Source organism: Anopheles merus, unplaced genomic scaffold (genome assembly GCF_017562075.2).
Source record: "Anopheles merus strain MAF unplaced genomic scaffold, AmerM5.1 LNR4000569, whole genome shotgun sequence".
Taxonomy (NCBI): Eukaryota; Metazoa; Arthropoda; class Insecta; order Diptera; family Culicidae; genus Anopheles; species Anopheles merus.
Window position 1 is genome coordinate 14198 of NW_024428149.1, and position 24820 is coordinate 39017.

Here is a 24820-nt window from a genome sequence, read left to right on the forward strand (position 1 = left end):
ACGAAAGCTCACATTTGACAAACATCTGGTTGCCAAATGTGTCACAACTTTCACACCATATTTCTTATAAATAAAGCTCGAACTGATGGCGAAGTCAGTTCACCTTCCATAGACACGTAGATCACTCGTGTTCTGGTGCATCTCACCAATTTGCAGATTCCGCCGAAGGCTCTGCCCAATTTGATAACCACTTTTGGTTATCAGCTGTTCAGTCAGTTGACCGATCAGCATTACCCTCATCGAAGTAAAGTGCACGTTTGCACTAGTTCCACCCAACTTCTCCCACGGTGTCCGATTCCGCCTCGGTCATCAACTCGACGCGCAAGGTCGATTCAGTCCGCGATTCCGCCGACATAGCAAGTGCTTCTTTTCGAACTTACCCGGCGCTCTAGCACCAATCGAACACGACATCGAACATGAAAAATGTATGGGATTTGACATGTTTGTCTTGTTTGTTTTGTTTGTGTCTGACAGTGCACCTCCATATGATTATATGGGTTTGTTCGTGTCGGATGTCGTGTTCGATTGCTGCTAGAGCGCCGCCTAAGTTGGCAACCGGATACCCGGGTATTTTTTCAGCTTCGAACTGCAATGACTTTTGATTCATTGCTTTTATTGACCTGAAATTTTCCGTAGCCTCCCAACTTTTAATTTATGATTTTTTGGTGCATAAGTTGTAATTTTAAACAGCCTGTAAGTATTTTATTTTGAATTTTGTTTAACTTTACCACGTAAGTTGGCAATCAGCATACCCGGGTATTCCATACATTTTGTATGGAGAATGACGTTTCTCTTCTTCCTCTTTTCGTATTGTGCTTATTTTCGAGTCAAATTCAAGCGATTCCAAATTTCAATTTGACCGTTATTTTTATCAAAAACTGAAAAAAACTTATAACTTACTATATAACTATATAACTTACAGCATTAAAATATAGAAAGCATTGTTTACCTATGAAAATAATAATACCGGGAGGAATACCCGGGTATGCGGAATGGGAAATACGGGAATACCCGCGTATGCCGGTTGCCAACTTACGTGTGTAAATCTGGTTGCCAACTCTACGGTTAAGGGTGGTGGCAACACTGATCAGATGCGATTTTATCGGACGAGATTTATATGGGATTTGACAGATAACGTCGGACGTGCGATTTCGATGTCCGACGTTATTTGTCAAATCCCATATAAAAATTTGACAGGCCGTCCGATAAAATCGCTTGCAAAAAAGTGTTGCCATCGCCCTAAGAGAGCGGTACTTGTTCCGACGCAATGCGTTGCGATTTTGCCAAAATGTATGGTATTTCACAGACGCGTGCGTTAACGACGCCCGACGCAGCGTCAAAGTAGAAAAAATTCTATTCCGACGCACGACGTGATGTGTCTGTCAAAATAATTTAACCATATCGGGTGAAAATCGATATTTTTTCACGTTAAATTGTTTCGAGCGCAATTTTGCTTGTAATTGGACTACTAAATAATTTTATAAACAAAACAAAATAAATGTAGAGAAAATAATTGCGTAATTTCTGCAAAACAGGTGTGTGCGGGTCAGTACACAATATGCAAAAAACGTGAACATGCTTTGCACTATTTTTGGTACAACTGGAAAGGATTTTACAGTTGTTATTAAACATTATAATCAGTTGTAAAGCCTATAAATAATAGGCATTATTGCTGTTTGTTAATGTTTTTCTTTGTAAAATGCGTTGACACATCCATGCAGAACGCAGCGAACAGATACCAGCTTGCGTCACGCAATGCGTTGCGATACGCTGCGTCGGAACAAGTACCAAGCCCTAAGTGCTCCCACCGAAAACCGCAAATAAAAGATCTGGCCACACTGTCTGCCACTGTGCCATCATCTAGCTCTTTATGAAGTCAGCAACGATTTGACAGTTGCTGGTTGGGATGGAATCAAAACAAGAAATTTGTCTTTAGTGATTTACGCCTTTAGGTAATCTACAAAAAAAAAAAAACTGCGCTACAGCGAATTGCTGTTCGTTTGTGTGAGGTGCAGTGTTTGTGATAATTTGTGTACTGCTTCGAATAAAGCCGTAGTTGCCTGAATATTCGCCTTGTCATATCGCCGCCCGTATGAGGCTAGGCCAATCTCATGAAAACAGATAAGGGGTCTTATTTTACTTCATTACTGCCCGGTTTAACATTTCAGTTGTATGGTAAAGCTCTTTGAACGCAGGCCATTTAAGAATTGAAGGATTGAAGAATTCTACATATAATTGTGTAAAATATATTTGAAGTTTTTTAAAGTTTGCTTTGAATTTTGCAAGGAAATGGAATTAGACGGAAACGCAGTGTTGGCTAAGTCGTTACGGGAACAGGTAAGTCACGATATCCAGAGCATGAACGAATGATTTAAGATTGAAAGTCTATCGTATTCATCACACGTATTCCTTCCCATACCATACGAAACGTACTCCTGTTATCGGGCAGTAACGGCTCCCTTGCGGTATGCATGCTAATCTTTCTGATAACGTAAAATAGGCTGAGTTAGTGTGTAGAAAACAAAATTGTCAAAGGCCCCGTTATTAATTGTTCTTTTTTGTATTTGTTTTTTTTTCGTAAGAACGAATTTTTCTGACCGTTTATTGTTAACTGCACTATTGTAAACTATAATTTAGTTTACTTGCAGTAATTTGCATTAAATGTTCTAATTGATTTACAATTGTTTGGCAATTTAGGGCATTGAATATGTGTTCGGGATTGTCGGAATTCCAGTTGTGGAGCTGTCAATGGCGATGCAGGCCGAAGGGTTGAAATATATCGGAATGCGGAACGAACAGGCAGCATGTTATGCGGCACAAGTATGTGATGGACCCAAATAATAAAAAAATGGATTCAATAACAGTTACATTTACTTTGCAGGCTATTGGTTATTTGACCGGCAAACCGGGAGTGTGCCTTGTTGTATCCGGACCTGGTTTGTTGCATGTAACTGGTGGCATGGCGAACGCGCAGGTAAACTGTTGGCCTCTATTGGTAATCGGGGGATCGACCTCGCAAGACCACGAAGGTATAGGTGGATTCCAAGAGTGTCCTCAAGTGGAATTGAGTCGACCATACTGTAAATATGCGGCAAGACCACCAAGTGTGGCCTTAATACCGATGCACGTCGAAAAGGCCGTACGATTAGCCTGTTATGGAAGACCCGGCGCCGCTTACCTAGATTTTCCCGGCAATCTGTTAACGGCAAAGATAATGGATGAAGTGTTACCGGTGCAGTACACCCACTCGCCTCCACCAGTACCATTTCCAGACCCAAAGCTTGTTGCAGAAGCGGCACATCTTCTATGTACCGCAAAGCGTCCTTTAGTGATCGTAGGGAAAGGAGCAGCATATGCGCGTTCAGAGCTGCAAGTTCGTCAATTAATACACCAAACTAATCTTCCCTTCCTTCCTACACCCATGGGAAAAGGAGTCGTGCCAGATCTTGATCCACAGTGCATTGCACCTGCTCGTACCTTAGCATTGCAAAAAGCCGACGTCGTGCTATTACTAGGCGCGCGTCTGAACTGGATATTGCATTTCGGTAGACCACCGCGTTATAGTTCGGATGTAAAAATTATTCAAGTAGATGTAAATGCAGAAGAAATGCATAACAGCGTACCGAGCAAAGTAGCGATTCAATCACACATCACACCTTTTACTGAGCAATTAATTGACGCACTTGCCAAAAATCATTTCCGTTTTGGTTACGAAAATGCATGGTGGAAGGATCTGAAGGCAAAGTGTGAGACTAACCGGAAAATAGTCGATGCAATGGCACTAAATGTGGAAACTCCTCTGAATTATTACGCAGTATTTCATCATTTGCAGCAGTACATTCCCAAGGATGCCATCATCGTTAGCGAGGGTGCCAACACGATGGATATTGGCCGAACCCTTTTGCATAACAAGTTCGCCCGGCATCGTCTGGACGCTGGTACCTTTGGAACAATGGGAGTAGGACCTGGTTTTGCAATTGCTGCAGCTCTTTACTGCAGGGATCATTGCCCAGGCAAGAAAGTGATTTGTGTGGAAGGAGATTCTGCTTTCGGATTTTCAGGAATGGAAATTGAAACGATGGTACGATATCAGCTTCCAATAGTGATAGTAATAGTGAACAACGGAGGAATATACGCGGGATTTGATAAGCAAACATATGATGATATGCGTTCTGGAGGAGATCTGACGCAAGTGTGAGTATCTACAGTAAACAGTATAAATCTTATGTTAGATGTAGGAAGTAAAGAGATATTAAACCAATTGTTTTCCAAATTTAGAACTCCAGCATCAGCATTGACGCATGAAACACGTTACGAAAATATGATGAGTATGTTTGGTATGAAAGGCAATTTCGTGCGCACCATTGCAGAGCTGCGGGCTGCCGTCAAGGATGCACTAACGGCAACAGACCGTCCACATATTCTCAATATTGCAATCAGTCCGCAAGCGGACCGCAAACCGCAAGATTTTAAGTGGCTTACAGAATCGAAGCTTTAATCAGGGAAAGAGTGACTATATGGCATATGTTAATCGTTGGTGTTGGGAACTATTATTAACTGGTGGGTACTGATGGGAAAAGTACTAAAATTGTGAATGATGAAAGTGGTTAGAAAGCGAGTGGGAGAGGGTTGCTAGGTGGTTGATTTTTTTTATTGCGACTGAACCAATCTCGATATATTTAATCTACTATTTTATGTGGCCTAAATTAGCCGAACATATTCGTTTTGCTAGGTGCGGCAGATTTTTTTATCACTTTAGTTGGGTTAGTTGAACAGAACAGTTTTAATTGGGATTAAAAGGAGTCAGTATAATAGAATGTATAAAAAATCAAAAGGAAATAAAGGATATTAAATTTGAAATTTGGCACCATACTTTGCCCAGTTTCTAAGACGTTCTACGTTCATTTGACCCATACGCCATCGTTGAGATTCTTGTTTACGGTTGCAGCGATTAAGAATAAGCTTGCCATTCATCCCATCGGCATCAAAACAAAAGCTTTTGTCTTTTCCAACATAGATTTGTCGTGTGTCCTGTTTTGTGAGAAACGTAAAAATATCAGAATAGTGTAGCGTTGCGCAGTGGGAATGGTTTATAACAATGTTAATGCGAATATGATTATCACAATGAAAATTGATTTTTAGTTAGATATAAGTATCAGGGAAGCAAATTATTTTTGTTCAAGTGAAAGTAGTGTGTGCAATGCTCTTACCACGTCATACTGAAATAATTGATTGCCTTGGAGATTATGGCATTGAAATAACTGCAATTCGGCGCCAACTGAATGATTAGAAGCATCAACACAGTTCGACGATCGCATGGCTTTGATGTCACGGCGCCAAGTGAATCGAAAGTGCTGTTCGGCTCGCTCTGGCATTGTCTTATTTTTGACACATAATGCTAAATTGACACTGTTTAAACTATTACTTTCTTCCACGCAAAGGTTCATAAAAGCTACATTTTGTATAGCACCGGAGGCGAAATCGTCCGGCTCTACTGGAGGGTAGTGATCAACCAAATCAGGAACGACTTCCTTCATGAACCACCGAAAAGGCTTACAATGCAGCTCTCTGCGCAATTGTTTCATCTTTGAGAGATCTCCTGCGTCTATGGCGTACCGGATAGGATTTTTGGCATACACATATTGTTTATATTCGTCCATCCATACTTCGGCGACTCGTTTATGATTTTTAGCCACAAAATCGTACGTTTTCGTGCTAGGAAACGGCGAATAGCTGCGATAAATATGCCCGACTCTGGAGCAAGGGGCATCCACCATGCGACCACCGCACATCCATATTTTAAAGCTTAGCTCATACTGTTCGGCACCCCATATTTCGAGCATGTCATCATACCCTCCTAACTCCCAGAAAAATCGTGCACTGATTGCAAAGAGCCCCCCGGCCATTACAGGGCTGGGGAATGGTTGGGTTGGATCTTTCTTATCTTCCGGCCGTAACGGCAATCGTTTGTACAACATGTTCCAGTCGAACGCACCGCGGGCTCCTTCGTCCTGTGCTACGAACTCAAATGTATCGTCTTTAATAACATCTATGAAGGGACATACGCAGGTTCGATAGCTTTCAGTGATAGGTTCAAGTAACGGTGGTAGCCAGTTAATACCGACTTCGACATGTGAATCCAGGAACAGCAACACTTCTCCTTTGGCAACTTTTGCTCCCGATAGTCGCGCTGTGATAAGTCCGTTGCGCTGCGGTAGATGAATGACGCGAACCAAGGAATGAAGGTGTTTTGCAATGTAATCGTCCAGAGGCTGTTTGAGAAAAGGTTTCGTACTACCATCGTCAACAAGAATGATTTCTTTAAGCAAAACTGGTGGTGTCTGGCGTAAGACACTGTACACGGTACGCTGTAGTGTGGACCAATGTTCGTCGAAAAATGGTACTATAATACTTGTCTGTGGCAATTGTTTTGAGTAGTTAATGCGATGACACCTGTAACATGAAAGAAATGAGTCATTAATGAAATGATTGTAGTTGTGGAACGATGTATTATAATAATTTTGGAATAAAAAGCTGTGAAATGTTATCGCTTTGTGTGCTCAATCATCGGCAGGAAATTATTGAAGCCTACATATTTCAAACGAGACATACAGAATAATTTACAAATTTTATTGGTAATACTGTTTTACATTTATCACATAAAATTCGCCCCGTAAGTCTTCCATTGCTTTAACAGTTTCAAATTAATCGAGCCAAACCTCCATCGCTGTGTGATACTTTTCGTGTCACAAGGATTCACATACACTTCTTTAGCGTAAGGATTACTATCGATGCACACACCGTTCCGCTTGATTTGCTGAGTTTTCTGCAATGACATATTTAATGGATTACAAGGTATAAGTAAAATATTTCCAACCAACTAACTTACATGATCGTATTGGAAAAATTGGTTTCCCTGATGCATGTGGCACGTAAAAATGGTTACCGGCGAACCTGGTTTACTTTGTGGTACATCGAAGCAGCCTTCACCATATTTATGCTGGATATCACGATGCCAGCTATGTACAAAATACTGATTATGATTGGTAGGTTCAATTAAGCTGTTGGAACAAGGATACAATCCAATAGGCTCACCACGACCTCTTTGCATCGTGTCGATGCACAGGCTAGAGTCCGCCACGCTTTGGATGGACCCAGAAGCATATGGTTCCGGTTCAACAGGAGGATACAGCTCAATGATTTCTGGGGCCACTTCCTCCAGAAACCATTTGAAGGGTTTGCACATAAGCTTTTCCCGAATCGTTTTCATCTTAGTCATGTCTCCGGCATCTGTTTTAGCATAGCGTTCTGGATCACGATCGTAAATGTATTGCTTGTATTCATCCATCCATATTTCAGCGACCCGTTTGTGATTTCTTGTGATAAAATCGTATTTTCTAGAGTTTGGAAATGGGCTATACGTTCTGTAGATATGACCGAAACGAGAACAGGGCGCATCAAGCATACGGCCACCACACTGCCATATTTTAAAACTAATCTCGTACTGCTCCGCACCCCATATGTCAAGTTCCTCATCGTAACCACCAAGTTCCCAGAAGAAATCAGCTCCAATAGCGAACAGCCCACCGGCCATGACGGGGCTCGGGAATGGTTCCGTCGGTGAGATTCTGTCTTTGTTCTTGATCACAATGCGCTTATAATGAAACGTCCAGTCAAATAGTCCCCGGCCTCCTTCATCCTGAGGATGCACGTCGAACGTTTGGTCATCGATGACGTCGATTAACGGGCAGACGCATGTTTTGGGGTTTTCAGCTATTGGTTCTAACAGCGGGGGCAACCAATTGTATCCAGCTTCGGTGTGAGAGTCGAGAAAGATAAGCACATCACTAGAAGCAATCTTCGCCCCGGCAAGCCGTGCCTTGATCAAACCGGTACGTTCGGGCTGCCGAACAAGCTTCACCTTCGGGAGGTTTTGCTTAATGTAATCTTCGAGTTTGTTGTGCAGGAACTCCTTCGTGCTACCATCGTCTACGATAATAATTTCCTTCAGTAGATAGGGCGGCGATCTGTTAAGCACGCTGTGTATAGTTCTAAGTAAGGTACTCCAGTGTTCTTCATAGAAAGGCACTACAACACTGGCGATTGGAAGGTGACTGCGGTAAGATTTCAATTTACAGCTAAAATAAAATATTCGATAATAAAATGTGTTACCTACAATGAAACCATCTGTAATCAACACTTACGTATGTACTTATTTATGTATATATATATATATATATATATATATATATATATATATATATATATATATATATATATATATATATATATATATATATATATATATATATATATATATATGTATGTAGTCCACGGTCGTCGTTAGGAGGTGTTTTGTTGTGGTTTTGTAAATAATACAATATTACAGCAGTTATGCATGTTTGAATAGGTTAAACTTAGACACTCAATCAATAAACGATCAATCTGATAAACTAGGTGACACGTTTTATAAACATTTAAAATAATTGTAGGCTGTCTCTTTATACGCTGCGAATCGTTTACAATAATAATAATAATAATATAAAAGTATGATAATAATATATATATATATATATATATATATATATATATATATATATATATATATATATATATATATATATATAATAATAATAAAAGAATTAAGTTTTTTTAATTCAATTGAATTCAATCTAACAGTTCAAGTGATTTCTTGATACGTTTTGTTTGCAACTAGATTGTTCCCATTAACAAAAGCTTCTATTAGAGCACAATTAAAATATTAAACTGAATATTACTTCTAAATTTATAATAATACCGCACTCACTTCTTAATTTTTTTTCACATTACACAGGTTGTTTGTTCGGAAAACTGGGATGTCTTCTAATACTGCATGGGCTTGAATAAACACGATTGAAAGTGGTACTGCACTTGAAAGAAATCAATTGTTCGCATTCGTGCGATCGTTAGCTCTATCTAAGTAAATAGAATGGTGTTTTATGTTACAAAAAAACCTTCGAAAAATGTATTTTTGCAGCAAAACACGTTTAAAGTACTAATGATTGATTGTCCACGTAAACAATTTTTGTCGGTATGGGTCTTGAGTGCTGAACTTGTTGCATTGATAAGCGTGAAATGTTGAAATCAAAGATACCACCTACCTCGGATGTCTTAAATCGGCTATCGAGCGATTAATGCTGATCTTATCGCTGAGTAGAGCGTTAAAGCCATTCTTGTAGTATAGCTCTTTCCGAAGTTCGCTAGTGCTTTCTTCTGGGCTGAGGGAAGCCGGCTTGCCTTGCTCACCAGGGCCAACACGATTCAAATCATTCTGAATTTGCTCGTAGTTGTGGTAATCAATTTTCTTAAACTCGCGACTTTTGTGTGTCACATCAGCAAAATTCTCCTCAAAATGCCCAAACAAAGTTTGCTGCTTTCTATGACGAAGCAATAAAACTAATAACACAGTGGCAGCGATCAACAGCAAATATCTGAGCGGGTAGAGAAATGTGAATGCTGAACGAATGATAGATCTTATTCGTGCTTTACGAGCTTTGAGGAGTTTGTCATCCATCCTGAAACTGGAAAAATGGCAAATTGAATACTTTGTGTAGATCGTGTATTGTTTATGCGGTGAACACTAAACCACAAATGACTTCGGCCGCAACTCGCGCAAACCATTCGACTCGACACGATACATGCTAGGAACAGTTATGTCGTTCTGTTACGTCGACGATAGCACACTGATAATGTTTTTGTGTGATAGCTACGCATACCAGATATTCGGACAGCTGTTTTAAAGTGCTTGTTACCACATCTACTCGCGACAAGCTGATGTTGGATATCGGGCACGAGTTAGTGATAGTGTTTACGTAGCCCTTCACATTTAACATCCAGAACCGACGAAGTAAGCTGAAAGAACACGTTGGCTTTTTGTACATGTGGTTATTGTTGTGCTTTATTTTTAAATTAAGAACCGCGTTAGTTATGTATTTACTATACTCACTTTTTTGCATGATTGCAAATGTGTACGTGATACCCAGTGGATAATAAAAATTCAAATGGAGCATCTGCCAAAAATATGAATGGAAAATATGAGTTATTGCTTTATGTATAAATTTTGTGTTGCATGTGTCGTTACAAGTTCATTTTAATTGTGGTTATAGGATGTATAAAAATGTATATAAAATATTTAATCGATTAATTATAACCTGAATAAGAGAAACTCCTTTAAACTGAAAAAATTGAATGTGAGGGAATATAAACTGATGATTCTGATCATTGTTATTAGAAAAGTTTTTAATGTCTAGTAAAAATTATATTTATCTAATAGATTAGATATACAAAATACAAACACACTGAAATAATCAACGGCTCTGAAATATAACTTGATAGGAACAAATTCGCAAAGACAATTTTTCGTGTGTGGCTAAAAAGAAGAAGAAGTATATTGTTAATAAATAAGTATCACTGTAAAATGCTTGCGTCATTAGTAGCGACTGTCGCATGGGTAGACGCTAGTTGGGTGCATTTCATCATTACAGTTTTCGTAAGAAACGTGGTATGGATATATTGAATCTCGTATCATGTAATTCCCAATGAGCATAATTATGTTCTGCATGATTGTTCCTGATAATCAAAATCCCTAGAGATGCATGAATGTATCGTGTCTGATCTAACAATATAAAATGGTTTCGATTACGTTTCATTTAAAGCTTGTTATTATTCCTACAGTATACGAAAGACCAACGTATCGAATCAAATCATTGAAACCCAATAATAATCGCAAGAGCTATTTTAGATTCTTATGACACATATGATCATCTTTAAAAAAAAATCCCACTCATATATTTGTTGTGTATTAATACATTCTCTGTATGAAAGTCATCGATGAAAGTCATCAAACGACCAGTGTATCTGAAAAATATTATAATGAATTCTGTAGAATATAGTATAATAATATAAATAATATAATAATAAAAATATTAATAATAATAATAAATAAATAAAGTTACTGAGAGCCGAGCCCATTAGTGGCACAGGCAGGCCTAGACCGACAACGTTTAAGTATTTTTGAAAAGGAAATATTTATTGTCGGATCGTTCTCTCTAATAAAAAAACAGATTCTAAAATTTTAACTTCCAGATGAATTTAACATTAAGATTAAACAAGAATGTTATACACAATGAAAGTACAAAAGTTATTTGATATTATTAATAATAGAACATATTTTTTCTATTCACAAAGAAACGGCCGTATTGCATAAAAAATGACTATAGAATGTAGAAAATATAAATTATTAGAAGATTTGTATAACTTTTTAAATTGTTACGATAATGCTTTTAGAATCCACGCATAAAAGAAGGAAATCAATATTGCAAAATCGGACAGCTCTATTAGAATTGCAAAATCTTCTATTAAGCCACTTGTATAATCTTGGAATACCGATAGTACCAGGACACCCTTTACACGGTTTAACTTTTGTTGTTCATGTCTTAAAATTCTGTACCATTGTTCTGGTAAAGTACAATTTAAATGAACGACTCACACAACAAAATGCCCGTTGAGGGTTCAAGTCTAGAAAGGACCTTTCCCCCGTAACAAGGACTGACTATGCAGCAGCGTGGTACTGAATAAATCTCGAAATCCTATACAGGCCAGCATGCCCACTGTAGGACGTTACGCCAAAGAAAAAAGCCAGGCTTTTCTTAGGCTATGAACATTTTCATATCTTCATTTGAAGACATCATCTTTTTATCTCTAAAGACACCAATTTCTCTTACATATATCGTGCAACCAGAGTCATTCTATCAAAGTTGTCAATCGATTTACACTTTGCTGCAGCGGCTATGTAAAATTTATGCATTGCTTAACTTCCTTGTGAGATTCGTAAATAAATTCAAAGATATTGCTCATGAGTTGTATTAAAGCATAATGTTTTATTCGTTCGCAAAATTTCACCTAATATTTAACCACAAATTTTATTTAGTCGTGAACCTTGTATGCCGTTGGTTTGGGTACTGTAAACCCTACCTTTTGTCCGTTTATAACTTTGTTAACCTCCCCCAGTGCAAGTTGTACAGCAATAAATATGGTTTCAATCCAGTTCAGCTCATTTTGTGCGATTGGGCAGGTTGAAACTCTATTTGTGCTGGGGTCGGTAGCATGAGTTTGATGTAATACCAGCTTTTGGTAATGGGCCGAATTGTAGTTTGTGACCCTGGCATCGGTTTGAATTGAGCGCTTTCCCCTTTGGGTTCCCATTGCGCCTAGAACTTTTCCTAGCAATTTTCGAGCCACTGCAACACAATAGATAGTTAGAAAAATATTTTGTTAAATGGAAATACAATAAATGATACAATGTACTGATTAATTGTTTACGAGGTGCCTGTTTTACATTCAGTAGCATGAAAATGTAAGTGAAATATCAATAAAAAAAGTGATTAACAGACCTTCACTATTTTTCAGTTTTTCAACGACAGAACCAGCAAAAACCATGCCCTTCTCCGCAATTTTCTCCACGATTGCACTTGCCTGGTTATTGGCTGCTCGCTTTTCCTTGTGCTGGACATTATTCTCCGCTGCCGCCTGTTGTGGATGGATGTGAGGCAAGGAACAATAAAATAAAAACAAAAAAAAAATGAATGAAAGGCAGTCCGACCAGTAAGATTTTCAGGATCAACCATTAATCAAACTAACATGTAACTAGATTGGAAAGTCCAACTTACCAGCAGGATCAACGCTCCAAGCATTAATAGTGCAATCGTTGCCTTCATAGTTGCAAAAACTCTTTCGGAATGTTTGGTGTAACTGTTTGGAAGGTGTTGTCTCACTTTATATAGAGAAAATAATCAAAGAGTTATGAGGTACCATCGTGATATTGACACCGCGAGTAATTGAATTATTCCGTTCGATACGGTTTCTACTTAAAATGATCGAAGCATGAAGGCAGCAATTAAAACTCACATGTTTTACGTAAGCCTGGAAAGAGATGTAATCTTATGTATGCGAAAACTACTAGCCTGTTGTTTTATTCGCCTGACATCACAATGTAGGTTAGATGGTAGTTTCTAAACCTACGAAAAGGTAGTTTTAAAGATATGAATGAATACAAATAAAGCAGTTCATGGCAATAATATGAGCCAAACAGTAATTTATAAATTAGTCCAGTACACCTTTAAAGTTGACAGAAAACTTTAATTATATATTTGAAGTAATTAATAGCTTTCGTCATGATTTGAATATTATTTTCCGAGTTCAACACAAATGATAGCTAGTATTTTAAAATAATTTAATAATATACTTCACCTATAATGAATTAACAATGTTTTACTCTGTTGCTATCAGTGAAATGCTGAACCAAGCGACTTTAAAACATTCGGCGTACTCATAATTGCGAACAGGCACAACTTTAAAAATATTCGGCGTCAAAACGTCTCCCATTCTTGCGACCAAAATGTACGAAAAAGTATTTTTTGTTGGATAAAATCAGTTCATGTCATGACCACTGTACAGGAGCCTGCTGTGTTCGTACATGTGTCCACTATGTGCGCTCTTTTCTATTTGATAGCATTTTTAAGCAATGTTTTATGACCGTGCCTGAAAAATGAGCCCCTTTTAGGGACAATGCACTAAAATGACCGGGAAGTGGCACTGGTTTTCATATAAGCTCAAAAGTTGAACAAACCCTTTGTCTAGACTCTTGAGTAAGCCGTTACGTCGACGTGTATGTGATTGCATCGATTTAATTATCACGAGGCCTAATTTGGATAGTATTTGGATTTTAAGTAACTGAGCTGCACAGCGTAAATGTTTGGAATGTTATAACCGAATATGAGACATTTAATCTCACACTTATCATCGCTAAGTTAATGTTAAATTGATATATTTTGATGAATATAGTAATTACCGATTACACGCGACAGACGACAGAAGATATCAACCTTCTACCCAATAGTTTCTCATTCGTGAGGTAAATACTGGTGTACATAGATTTACCTTACCTTTCTTCCTTCTTACCTCACAAGCATAAGCTTCTTCTATTTGGCATAACGTCCTACGCGGACATGCCGGCCTATACAGGCTTTCGCTAAAAGTTCCGCTAAAAGTTACGCTGCGGTAATACCTAGCCAAAGCCTAAGGAATTTCTGTCGGTGGTATGATGGTGTCTCGTGGTACAGTCGTCAACTCGTACAACTTAACAACATGCCCGTCATGGGATCAAGCCCCGAATGGATCGTGCCGCCATACGTAGGACTGACTATCCTGCTATGGAGGAAATCAATAAGCCCACTGGTAGTTGTACAGGCAAGCCTTGACCGACAACAGCCAAAGAAGAAGAAGGAATAATGGTGTTGCATGCTTTAAGAATAATAACTGGTGTGGATTTCTGGTTTCTACCAGATAAAATTGCTGCGATTTGGAATATTAATTTGGTAGTCATTTTTGGGTTAATATTAAAAGACTAGTTCATAGCGTCTGGTCCTCCGGGGCTGGTGTTGGTCGAGAATAATTTTGCATGGAATAATGGAACATTACCTAGGTCTGAGTTGTTTCCTTGGTATGTAATAGACCAAGAGCTAATGATTAACAGAAGTAGACGGGGGCATTGGTATTACGGCGCGAGAGGTGAAATTCGTAGACCGTTGATTAAAGATGTCCAAGTCGTGGAAAGATATTGGGTTTCGTGAAGTGTCCAGCGTGGAGCGAGTAATAGCATAACGCATGACTGCTATTTTTACCGGTGTCAAAAATAAAAAAAATGTATTGCTTTCGTTCTCGTTCTTTCACCAGTTGTTTGCTTAATAATCACGACAACTCATTCATGTAATATAACTTCTGAAAATATAAACAATACAAGTTACAGAGCTTAAGATCGGCAGTAGTCATATTAGATCCACAAGGATGCGCACGATTGACCATTTATTTTGTTCGTGAATTTAACCAATTTTGTATATATTATGCCAAAAATGTTCTCAAATGCGTTGTTTTACTTTCAGTTTCGATGCTGAATTGTTGAATTATTCGAAAATTACCCTTTTAGTGCATGAGAAGTGCCCATCTTATCATTTACAGTGTCCGTCTTTACCTACCTTTCTCAACTTTTTTTTTAAATTAGATAAACAACAGTTAAACAAGAGCGCAGTTTATTTAAAACAGCTTCCTCTTATGTTTTGTCGATTATTTTTTATTCAGGAGAAACGTTCCAAAAAGGCCGTTTTGCTAACTTATTGATGTCAGATATATAATCATCAAAATTGAATTAAAATACATAAAACATATTTGAATTAATGTAAATATAAATGCACCTGTATTCCGTTGTGTATAGCCAGCCTTAGGATGAACGTAGTTCACGAATGATGCAAATGAACAGTTGCGCATTCATTTATTTATTGTTTGTGTCGTCGGCATGGGAATACAATTATCACAGATAGATAAAAGTAAATCGTTTCCTTTCATTACGAATAAAATTCGTGTTGGACACTTTTAATTATATTGCTTAACAAATGGCAAATGCTTCGCGGCATGTGTTTGCAATAGGTTTCTTAATAATAATAGTTTTTGAAATTATATTGAACTCATAATACAAATTAATAATTATCTATCTATTGGTGTATTGTTATAAAATTGTATGAGGTTGATATTTCTTATATAAGTACCAAACAGGCAAAAAGTAATAAGAATCTGGATACTCTCTACAAGTGTCCGGGTAATTCTCTTTTGCAATGCGTTAATGGTGTGGGTGGTCTAAAGAGTTCTAAAAAAAAAGAAAAAAAAAGCCATTGCGAAAAATGCTGTTGCTTCTTCTGAATCATTCAGTTTACGAAAGCGTCGGTATCGATGTGTTGCTCAATGTTCGTGAATCGAAGCTGGAGCATCCTTGAGTTTGACGTATGTTAGCAAATGAGAAGGCAAGCGATAATGTTGGGTAGGAGATTGTCATGCTGTCAAGAAAGGTCGCTCTCAGCAAATTTGCTCCAGATATACAAATGCGCATGCGCTTACGCTCGGGTTCCCGTTCATTCATATAAAAGGATTGCTGAATCTGGCTGTAAAGGACATCAGGATATAAGGAGGTTTGTGCTGCTGGTCAGGTTATTCCAGTCACGACGCTGAGTGGTTTGCACAGTGGATTCCAGCTGCTTAGCGGTAGTGTTTCGTTTAACGTGCAAGTGCATGTCCTTTTATTATATTTGAAATGCTCTGTATCTGTTGTATAAAATAATAGTGATATATAATTTACGTGGAAAAAGTGAGAATACGGAAATATGAAAAAGTGCGCCGAGATTTTGTGAAAATACGAAAGGTACAGGGGCTCATGGATTAGCTTTTGAGAACGCGCTATTGTAATTGTCATGCCGGTGAAATATAAAGGCAAAGAAGGAAAATCTTTTTTTATCAAGTAGCAACAGTGCTCGGAGATGGTCATTATCCAGACGTTAAAAGTATTTCGATTAAAGAATATGTATGTGTATGATGCACTCGTTTCAATTATCTACAAAACCTTATCATTGGGAGGTGTCATGTTGCTACTAGATACGTAGTCTACGTCAGACACATATACCAGCAGATTTTTATCATCCCGATTGTATTTCCGTGCTCGAAGTGGTAAATCAATGATGTGCTTGTATTAGCGATAAAATGTTGGGCTACGGTTTCTGTGGTAAGTTTAGATGACCTTTACGCGGATACGCTCTTTGGTGTGACACTTTGCAAGTGAATGAATTTGCATTTCTTTAAAAGCGATTTTAACTCGTGAATCGTGTATATATAAAACTAATATGACGTGCGGAATATATAGCGGTGCTATCTTAACAATTTTCTTCGAACAAACCAAATCGATTCAGCAAATGTGTAACAAAAAATGCAATACAATCCAGATCCAGTGAAATAGATGTGATTTTTTTTTACATTTTTACCTTACAGTTTAGTGTTTCAGTCGGTTGTGATATATTTGTATTATTTGAAGTGTAGAAAAAAGTTTGGTGCATATCTACTGCGGAAAACGATCAAGAAATATAATGGTGCGGTGCGAAATGATTTTGCCGCCAAAGCTGTTTTTTGTTCGAGCGTCGCTGCTGTTTTTCTTCGTTCTTCATAATGTAAGTGCATACACTATGAAAATTACTATACATGCTAGCGAGACAAGTCGCTTCACGAGTCTATGTTTTACCGAGGTAGAAAATATTCCTATAAAAAACACTGTATTTTGTTTGAGGACTTGAATCAACTATAGAGTAGTATTTGGATCATGAGATTTACATGACTGCATTAAATTATCATAATCATGACAGGGAGTTTACCACATGTTCTAATTAACGCCACATTTATGATAATTATAAAAAAGTACTGTTGAGATAATCATTGTCATAGAAGAAGAAGAGAAGAAGAAGAAGAAGAAGAACAACAACAACAACAAGAACTATTGAGATTGGGGTTTTGAGGTTTTCGATAAAAAAGGTTATTTATAATGTTAAGAAACATGGAAGGTAATGTTTTTTTGTTCGAACATTTATTATTCATCAACACTATCGAGGTTACTGAATTCATTATAAATTCCTTGTTTTTATTTATTGCTAAATTCAAACTCAGACAATCTTTAAACAATTAAACGAATGAATGAATCTATTTGTCTATCAAATGTTTATCAATACATGGTTTTACATGTGGGATTTTTGGTTGAATTCCGAGGATGTTTAGACTCTTACAGAATTTTGGATTTTTGTTGGTTTTCAATTTGTTGGAAATAGTCCGATGATTTATTTTATTGCGTATTGGTATTGATATTGATATTTTTTCGTCTTTCGTTTAAAAAATGCTAACATTGTGAGACAAAAAAGAAATAAAAATTAATAATCAAAAAGCTAACAAAAAATAAAAAAACGGATCTGTTTTCGTAGCACTTGAGACTACAAAACAAATAAAATAATATAAAAAGAAATAAAACTAAAATATATAAAAAATAGACATATTTTTACATAATTTAAATATGTTTCACTATAGGTAACCTCTCAAAATTATGAAGGAAGACGTTTAAAGCCTTGTGAACTTGAATCACTGCTAAGAGATTTGACTTATCCCGAAGAAGGGTATGAAATGCACGCTGTAGCACTTCGTAACCAGTTGAGACATATTTTGGAGCATGATCCTTCTGATCGCGAAAGTTATCAAAATCTCGAGGACAGTTCCGAAGCCACCCGTGGGCCATACGAAGACAAACGATCTTATCGTGCACTTTTGCGTGATGGTGCCGTATTCGGAAAGCGAAACGTGGGCGCGCTTGCTCGTGCGGGATTATTGCGAAACCAACCGGAATACCTCAAACGTAGCTTGGCAACACTCGCCAAGAATGGACAGCTACCATCACGTGACACAGAGTCTGAGGATACTACACCTGATGGTGAATGGAATGAGGATAAGCGAAATGTAGCTTCTGCGTTGCAATCAGGTTATATGCTAAATGGCAAACGCAACATTGCTTCCCTGGCCAGAAAGTATGAACTGCCTGGTAAACGAAACATTCAATCATTACTACGCACAGGAATGCTTCCTTCTATAGCTCCGAAACGAAACATACAGTCACTTGCACGGGAAAATGTGCTCACCGGTTATGGAAGTATATATAAGCGGAATATTCAGACCTTGGTACGCGATTGGAGTTTACCGAAGCAGCATAATAAACTATCGGAAAGTAGTGGCTCAACAAGTGACAATGGTGAGTACTGGTGTAAAATAGCTACTATAATATTTGGCAATGGGGCCTTTTTTTAATAGCGCAATCGTAATCGAATTTGCTACGATTTGATAATAATAATCATGACAATGATTGGTAACGGGGTCATGATGTAAAATAAATTCTTTATCCATTCACAGAGAAACGAAACATTCAATCATTGAAGAATGCGCAGGGACGTAAAAAAAGGTCTTTGTACTACGATGAAATGGAGGAGAGCAGTCCTGAAGTTTTGGAACCTGTTTTCCAAACGGCTCCACTTGACTACGAGGAGCTTATGGACGCAATGGTGCAAACATATCCTTTACATAATACCGACAATCATCTCGAAGAAAAACGTTTTCTTGGTAAGTGTTTACTAGTGTTGTTTTTATTTTGTCATTTTTTAGCCGAAAAGTGTAAAAACAACTCGAAAATGGACTAGGGTCTGACATTATGTAGGGACATTAACAACGGCAATGTGCTAGTGATGGCACATAAAGTGAAAAGCTTCCGGACTGTATATGAACGAGTATACTAGTATACTAGTATACTAGTATTCTATACTTCTCAGTATATTTATTTGGAGGAATCTATAAAAAACAAGTATACATTTTTATTGAATTGTTACTATCCAATAGTGCACTAAAACAAAGATTGGTTAGTGAAGGACGTTATGTATGCTTGGGAAATGTTTATAACGCGTCGGATTAAAACTGGTGGTTTAATCAATTTTCTGGTCAATACAGGCCTCAGAAGAAGCGAAGACACCACCAATTATGAAGATGATAGAACGGACACGGATCTGCCATTGCGAAGCAAGCCGTTCGTAAAGCGTCACATTGCCTCGATTGTGCGCTCGGGCTGGACTCCATCGTTCCGGCCGTCGCGTGGAAATCGCTTCAGTCGGGCCGGCAGGGCGAGGTCTCACATAGTAGGAAGTTGAAACGATTCATTGTTCGTAGATGTTTAATCAAAGGAATGAACTGGATGATGGTCATGATGATGTTTGATTCTGTATGCGTAAAATTACCCTCCTTGTCCTGAAAATCCTTGCTGGAAAGAATGCTACATGCTTCCAATGTGCCCTATATCTAGAGGAGTCAAATTGAAACCCTTGTTATGAGTGTTTCCTTAGACACCTTTTGGTCATCTTCGCAAGTTAAGCGTATAGTTCTATCTATTATCTGATGTATAGTCAGTCCGTCAGACGCTCCTTCATTGTTGAATGTGAAATTGGATTAGGTAGTAATCTTTCAAAAGCCTCGTGAATGCAAACCATACTTGGCCATTTCCTGTATATTGCTGAATGTTTATATTTTTCAATGCCTCAATACTGCCGTCACTACTAATTATTACTCTCTTTAATCTTAATGAAACACGATGTATTTGGGTTCCATAGTTGCTCTTAATTATCTGAGATTGCTGTCAATTTTTTGTGGCATCAGTTGTTGGTTAAAAATCATGGCGAGTTTAAGGTTCTTTACTGAAAATCTACTTGCCTTTCTAAAGAAACCCTCTCAAACACCCTTTTGATTAATAAACTGCTGCATCGATTGTAACTTTGCCAGACTGAATTGTCCAAATATCTATGCAACCTATGCTAGATACAACATTTTGATTATGTTTATGTTTGAAACCTCAAATGAATAATAATGTACATTCGTCTTAATAAGGTGTAAATTTACCCTTTCTCAGTTTTAGTAACGATACACACACACGGTCACGAAAACCAATAAACTAAACATTCGTTACATTAGCCCCATTGCCTAAAAATAATGTTATCGATGACACGTTTGGAAACATAGTTTAAAACTACCTTAACTCCTAGCGTTTTCAGGTATGGAAAGGCTAAATGATAGTGACAATTAAAAAGATTTTTTGGTTGGTAGGGTATTTCAGCATTCTTTTTCATCAAGCTGGTTTGGGATTTTTCTTTTTAGTGATTCATAGCAAAATGCTATTGTTCAATATCACCTGCGTTTATGATGCCACCACATGCTTGTGTTAACACTACTTTTAAAATATTCCAACCTTCAAAAGAGGAATCCTTTAATCCCAGTAATTGTTTATTGCTAGGTTTTGTTTTACAGTCAATTGCAAGCAAATGTATTCAGAAGTATATGACTTTGAAGACGAATTCTAACTTTTTCTCAAAAATTTTCAACATTTTTGATCATGATATACAATTGATTAATGTTTAAATGGTTTTTATTCCTCTTTTTTTTGTGATTTGATGTATCTAAAATCACAAATCAACGAAACCTCAGCACGACCTCGGAGCAGGTGATCAGCGCTTTCACTTAAATTACGATTTCATAGTTTATTACGTTATTCCTTAACATGGATGACAGAAAATAGTATATGATTAATAAAAATACGTTCGGTGTTTATAAGTGTATATTTAATTCATGATTATTTGTTTCAAATTTTAGATATATGCATGACGCTTGTAGTTATTAGTTGAAATTTTCCAACAAATACATTTTTAAGCTATGGTGCTGTGTAACCCAGTAATAGTGTAATTATGTTAAAATGTAATATAAAAAAACATCGCAAAAATTATAGCTTCGAAAATAAGTATGTAGCTGCTATATCAGGATATATTGTATTATGCAGAATTTGTTCAATTGCATGCGGTATATTTATTTTTAGAAGTATGGTTAAAACTAAATCCTTTGTGTACATCCCTGTGATATGAAATAGACACTAGTTTCAAAATGTTGTAATGTTCCCACTATACAGTTGATAGTATTTGTATCCCTAAATTTGTTTAACACGAGTAACTGGAAACTATACTAACAAACCAATATGGTGCTTCGTTTGTGTTTATTTATTTTTATTTTGTAAAACTGAAATAGGGCGAATATTACTCCCGACCCGAGCCACTACGACAACCAACCAGCGGCGTATGTAGACAATGCATACATGGATTCAGAGGTACCAATAGTTGGGGAGCTCCAGGGCTACAGTCCACGTGGGGTGCCGCGCCGCCTAGAGTTGCCGCGTTACACTGGCGAGGCCTTCGCCAGCCACCCGTACGTGCACGACGAGTTCAGTGAACGCGTAAATCCGTTCTACACGGATGATGAATATCGCTGTGCCAATCGTCTCCGTAAATTGCTATATTATCTGAAAAAGCAGTATTATCTTGACAATAAGTATATTCAAGCAACGTATGGAAGAAATTTAGGTTACTATCAATAAGAGTTTATAACTAATTTCAACACTAAAAAACACGCACACAATTTCGTGTTGCCAAAAGTATTCGATAGCTTCGGTAGTCTACCTTTTCTTTTTAAGACAACATAATTCAACTGTTTAAAATTTGAAAAAAAGATACAATTTGCATTAAAGTCTAGCTCTCTGTAATTTTCAGTTTTGAAATTATCCAATGTAATGGAAAATCTTGCCTTTATGTAAATGGTTGAGTTAGAGACTAGTGTAATCAAACTTTAGTTTCGACGGCATTAAACTGAATGTCACATAAGGTGTAACAAGAATTTGGATCCAAATTTACTGAGGCAACAAAATATCCTACTCTTTCATATCCCTTTGCTCATATCAATCCAATACAATGGTTAATAATGTAATACAAATGGTAGTGAAGGACTTTAAACATTATTAAACTGTAAAAGAAATTGGAATGGAACATTTTATTGTATAATCTACATTTTGTGGTACTTAAAATGTTTACTATAAGAACTTGAATAATAGATAAGACAAACAAACCATACTGGCTCTTTCAACAAGATGGCAATAGTGCATAGACCTATAGCGTATTACAAGACTTTTGCAGCAACATCTGAGAAACAAGCTGAGAACAATATAACTGAAAAGCTATCATATAAAAATGTTATCTTTTCGCGATGTAAGATTCGTGTGCAATTGAATGGAATTCTAATGAAATGATAGACCTTTGAGCGGAGTCTGTCTTCCTTGGTCAAAGAAAAGGAATAAAAAGTTCAATTACTTGTGAATCAAACAACATACCAATACCGTACAAGGTTTCAATGTTGTATTTGGTGAACATCTACTCAATGGAATGTAAGTTTGTAGCGTGTGTCGAAGAAAACTAAATAGCAAAATCCTTTAAAATACCACAACGGGAAACGGTAATTGTGTTTACAAAGTAAAAGGATTGGTAATTTTGTTATTTAGAAGTTCTGACAACTGCTAACAGTAGCTGCTGAACAATTCGCTCAGGTCTATGAGCTAGAAGAATCTTATGCCTAAACAAATGAAACAGAAGACAATTAGTTGATGTTCTGCTCGTATTGAAATGATAATTATTCATTTGTGGTAATTCTTTGTTACAAATTTCTCAATAAGTTTGGAATTGTTTAAAAATTGTATTATTAAAATAATAATTTTAAAAATTACATGTTTTGCCATTAACGCTTTGCATACAATGTTGTTTAATAGTTTCACGTTTGAAAATTTACATCTTTACAACATATTATGGAAGTAAATACGAGTGCTGCATCTAATGTTGTGAAACTAAATATATAGAAAAACCAATAGCGAAGAAAAGTGCTCCAAAATGAAATCAAAGTGACAATAATCACTGTAAGTATGTGTTCGAAAGCTTTACCAAGCTTTATTTAAAATGATCGAAATAATAACTGAAACAAGAAATTTAGATAGCTTAGCCAGAAAATCTACTGACTATATAAGTTTAACACACCATCAAAGGATGTTACAGACTACTGGAAAACATAAGGATTTATAGAGCAGGAGAAAATATTGTGCATGGGAATGTATGTCTTAAAGTTAGCTGAAACATATACTTTTATATTTGTATTATATTTATATTATTTATCAATCTATAGCAGCAGTCGCCAAAGTATTGAAAAATTAATTTGTATCAAGATCATTATTTCTATAATGATCTTTTCAACTTTCTTCTTTTCAACAAAAATATCAACGTTTGTAGATCGGAAAATATAAAGCCAACACATTAATAAGGATTTAAGACAATACTGAAGGCTGAAAGTAAATCAATGTTGGTTGGTGTGTAATATGAGTAAACTGATGTGTACTTTACCAATGAAAGACAATAAATAAACTACAATATATTAATACAAATAATAACAAAAAAGGTGAAGGTGAGCTAAGAAAATTTCCAAACAACTAGTATTAAAATTGTATGCAGTGCAAACCAGACAATAATATTTAAAATAAAACACTAAGAAAAGCATGCACAAATCCATGCAAACATGTTAGTGTTTCAAACATTGTTTATACTTGTATGTCAAGCCCCAAAAACCTCTGTATGCTGCTTATTCGTAAAGCTCTCAATTAACACAAATGGGTTGAAGGTAAACAATTTCATATATCAGCATAAGCAGTGAGTTTAAAGTATTCGATACAAATAAAAGTAAACAACGGACCTTTCTCTAAGCTAACCCAGCAATGTTTAACATTGGTTTGTCAACAAGATATTCAAAAGAAGGTGTTGATTGTGTTAGAAACAAGTGAAGAACATAACGCGCTTTGAAGGCTAACAAATGATTAACAAGGGCTGAACAGTTATCTGAAGACATGAACAATATATTATCACCACAAATATTCTTATACATATATACACATTATATACATAAAGTCAAATCAAAATCGAATATTATTTAAACTCTTTCTTCCTAATTATATGTGCTAAGTAAATTCCAGATAAGGAACATGATCAAAACCTATGTAAGAAAACATAAAATCAAGGAATAAAAGTGCATGAAAGCAGAGACAATTACGTGTGCACATCTATTTACGAATGTATACACTTTTCAGTAATGTTTGAAAGCAGGTCTGTATAATTTATCAAACAGGTGCTGCAATAACTTTATGCGTGTATGGCACGGATATGGTTGTAACGTTCGGCAATGTTGTCGGGGAGGCAGTTGAAACAAGTGGAAAAATTCCATCAGTTACCTCGAATTCGTTTAATCCGTGTGTTCCCCATACTGGTTTGCGATTTGAAGGTAAGGTATCATCATCTTCAGCACTGTAATCTTTTGGCAAGTAGCGGTGGCATTGCAGGCTCATTCGATTTTCCCAGCAATATTGTAGGTGCTTTGGTTGGCGCCGTTACTCCTATCCAATCGAACATAGATGGGTTATTGTTACCAGAGCTGC

The 24820-nt window shown here is 36.9% G+C and overlaps 4 protein-coding genes across 8 annotated transcripts; 2 read left to right on the top strand and 2 right to left on the bottom strand.

Annotated features, from left to right (window-relative positions):
• Positions 1-1897: 1897 nt before the first annotated feature.
• LOC121602677 (2-hydroxyacyl-CoA lyase 1-like) lies at positions 1898-4860 on the top strand. Its single transcript, XM_041931440.1, has 5 exons — positions 1898-1952; positions 2287-2337; positions 2698-2820; positions 2882-4194; positions 4279-4860. The coding sequence occupies exons 2-5, from the start codon at positions 2290-2292 to the stop codon at positions 4496-4498; spliced, it is 1704 nt and encodes a 567-aa protein (XP_041787374.1). The 5' UTR covers positions 1898-1952; positions 2287-2289; the 3' UTR covers positions 4499-4860.
• LOC121602678 (putative polypeptide N-acetylgalactosaminyltransferase 10) lies at positions 4654-10149 on the bottom strand. Its single transcript, XM_041931441.1, has 5 exons — positions 9626-10149; positions 9141-9560; positions 6933-8138; positions 5211-6453; positions 4654-5031 (listed from the first exon to the last, which is right to left on the bottom strand). Exons 1-5 carry the CDS (start codon positions 9658-9660, stop codon positions 4849-4851), a joined length of 3087 nt encoding a protein of 1028 aa, XP_041787375.1. The 5' UTR covers positions 9661-10149; the 3' UTR covers positions 4654-4848.
• Positions 10150-11903: 1754 nt separating this feature from the next.
• Positions 11904-13432, bottom strand: LOC121602679. Of its 2 annotated transcripts, XM_041931442.1 has the most exons (5): positions 13288-13432; positions 12946-13055; positions 12708-12811; positions 12432-12567; positions 11904-12278 (listed from the first exon to the last, which is right to left on the bottom strand). In XM_041931442.1, exons 3-5 carry the CDS (start codon positions 12753-12755, stop codon positions 11965-11967), a joined length of 498 nt encoding a protein of 165 aa, XP_041787376.1. In that variant the 5' UTR covers positions 12756-12811; positions 12946-13055; positions 13288-13432; the 3' UTR covers positions 11904-11964. The 2 variants fall into 2 exon arrangements, with proteins under 2 accessions (XP_041787376.1, XP_041787377.1); XM_041931443.1 differs by lacking the exon at positions 12946-13055.
• Positions 13433-16022: 2590 nt separating this feature from the next.
• Positions 16023-21902, top strand: LOC121602680 (neuropeptide-like 1). Of its 4 annotated transcripts, none has more exons than XM_041931444.1 (6): positions 16023-16285; positions 16906-17081; positions 17983-18694; positions 18853-19059; positions 19441-19615; positions 21553-21902. In XM_041931444.1, the coding sequence occupies exons 2-6, from the start codon at positions 17001-17003 to the stop codon at positions 21896-21898; spliced, it is 1521 nt and encodes a 506-aa protein (XP_041787378.1). In that variant the 5' UTR covers positions 16023-16285; positions 16906-17000; the 3' UTR covers positions 21899-21902. The 4 variants fall into 4 exon arrangements, with proteins under 4 accessions (XP_041787378.1, XP_041787381.1, XP_041787379.1 ...); XM_041931447.1 differs by lacking the exon at positions 19441-19615 and adding an exon at positions 20962-20977 and having other exon boundaries at positions 16025-16285; XM_041931445.1 differs by having other exon boundaries at positions 16027-16128.
• The last annotated feature ends 2918 nt before the right edge of the window (positions 21903-24820 follow it).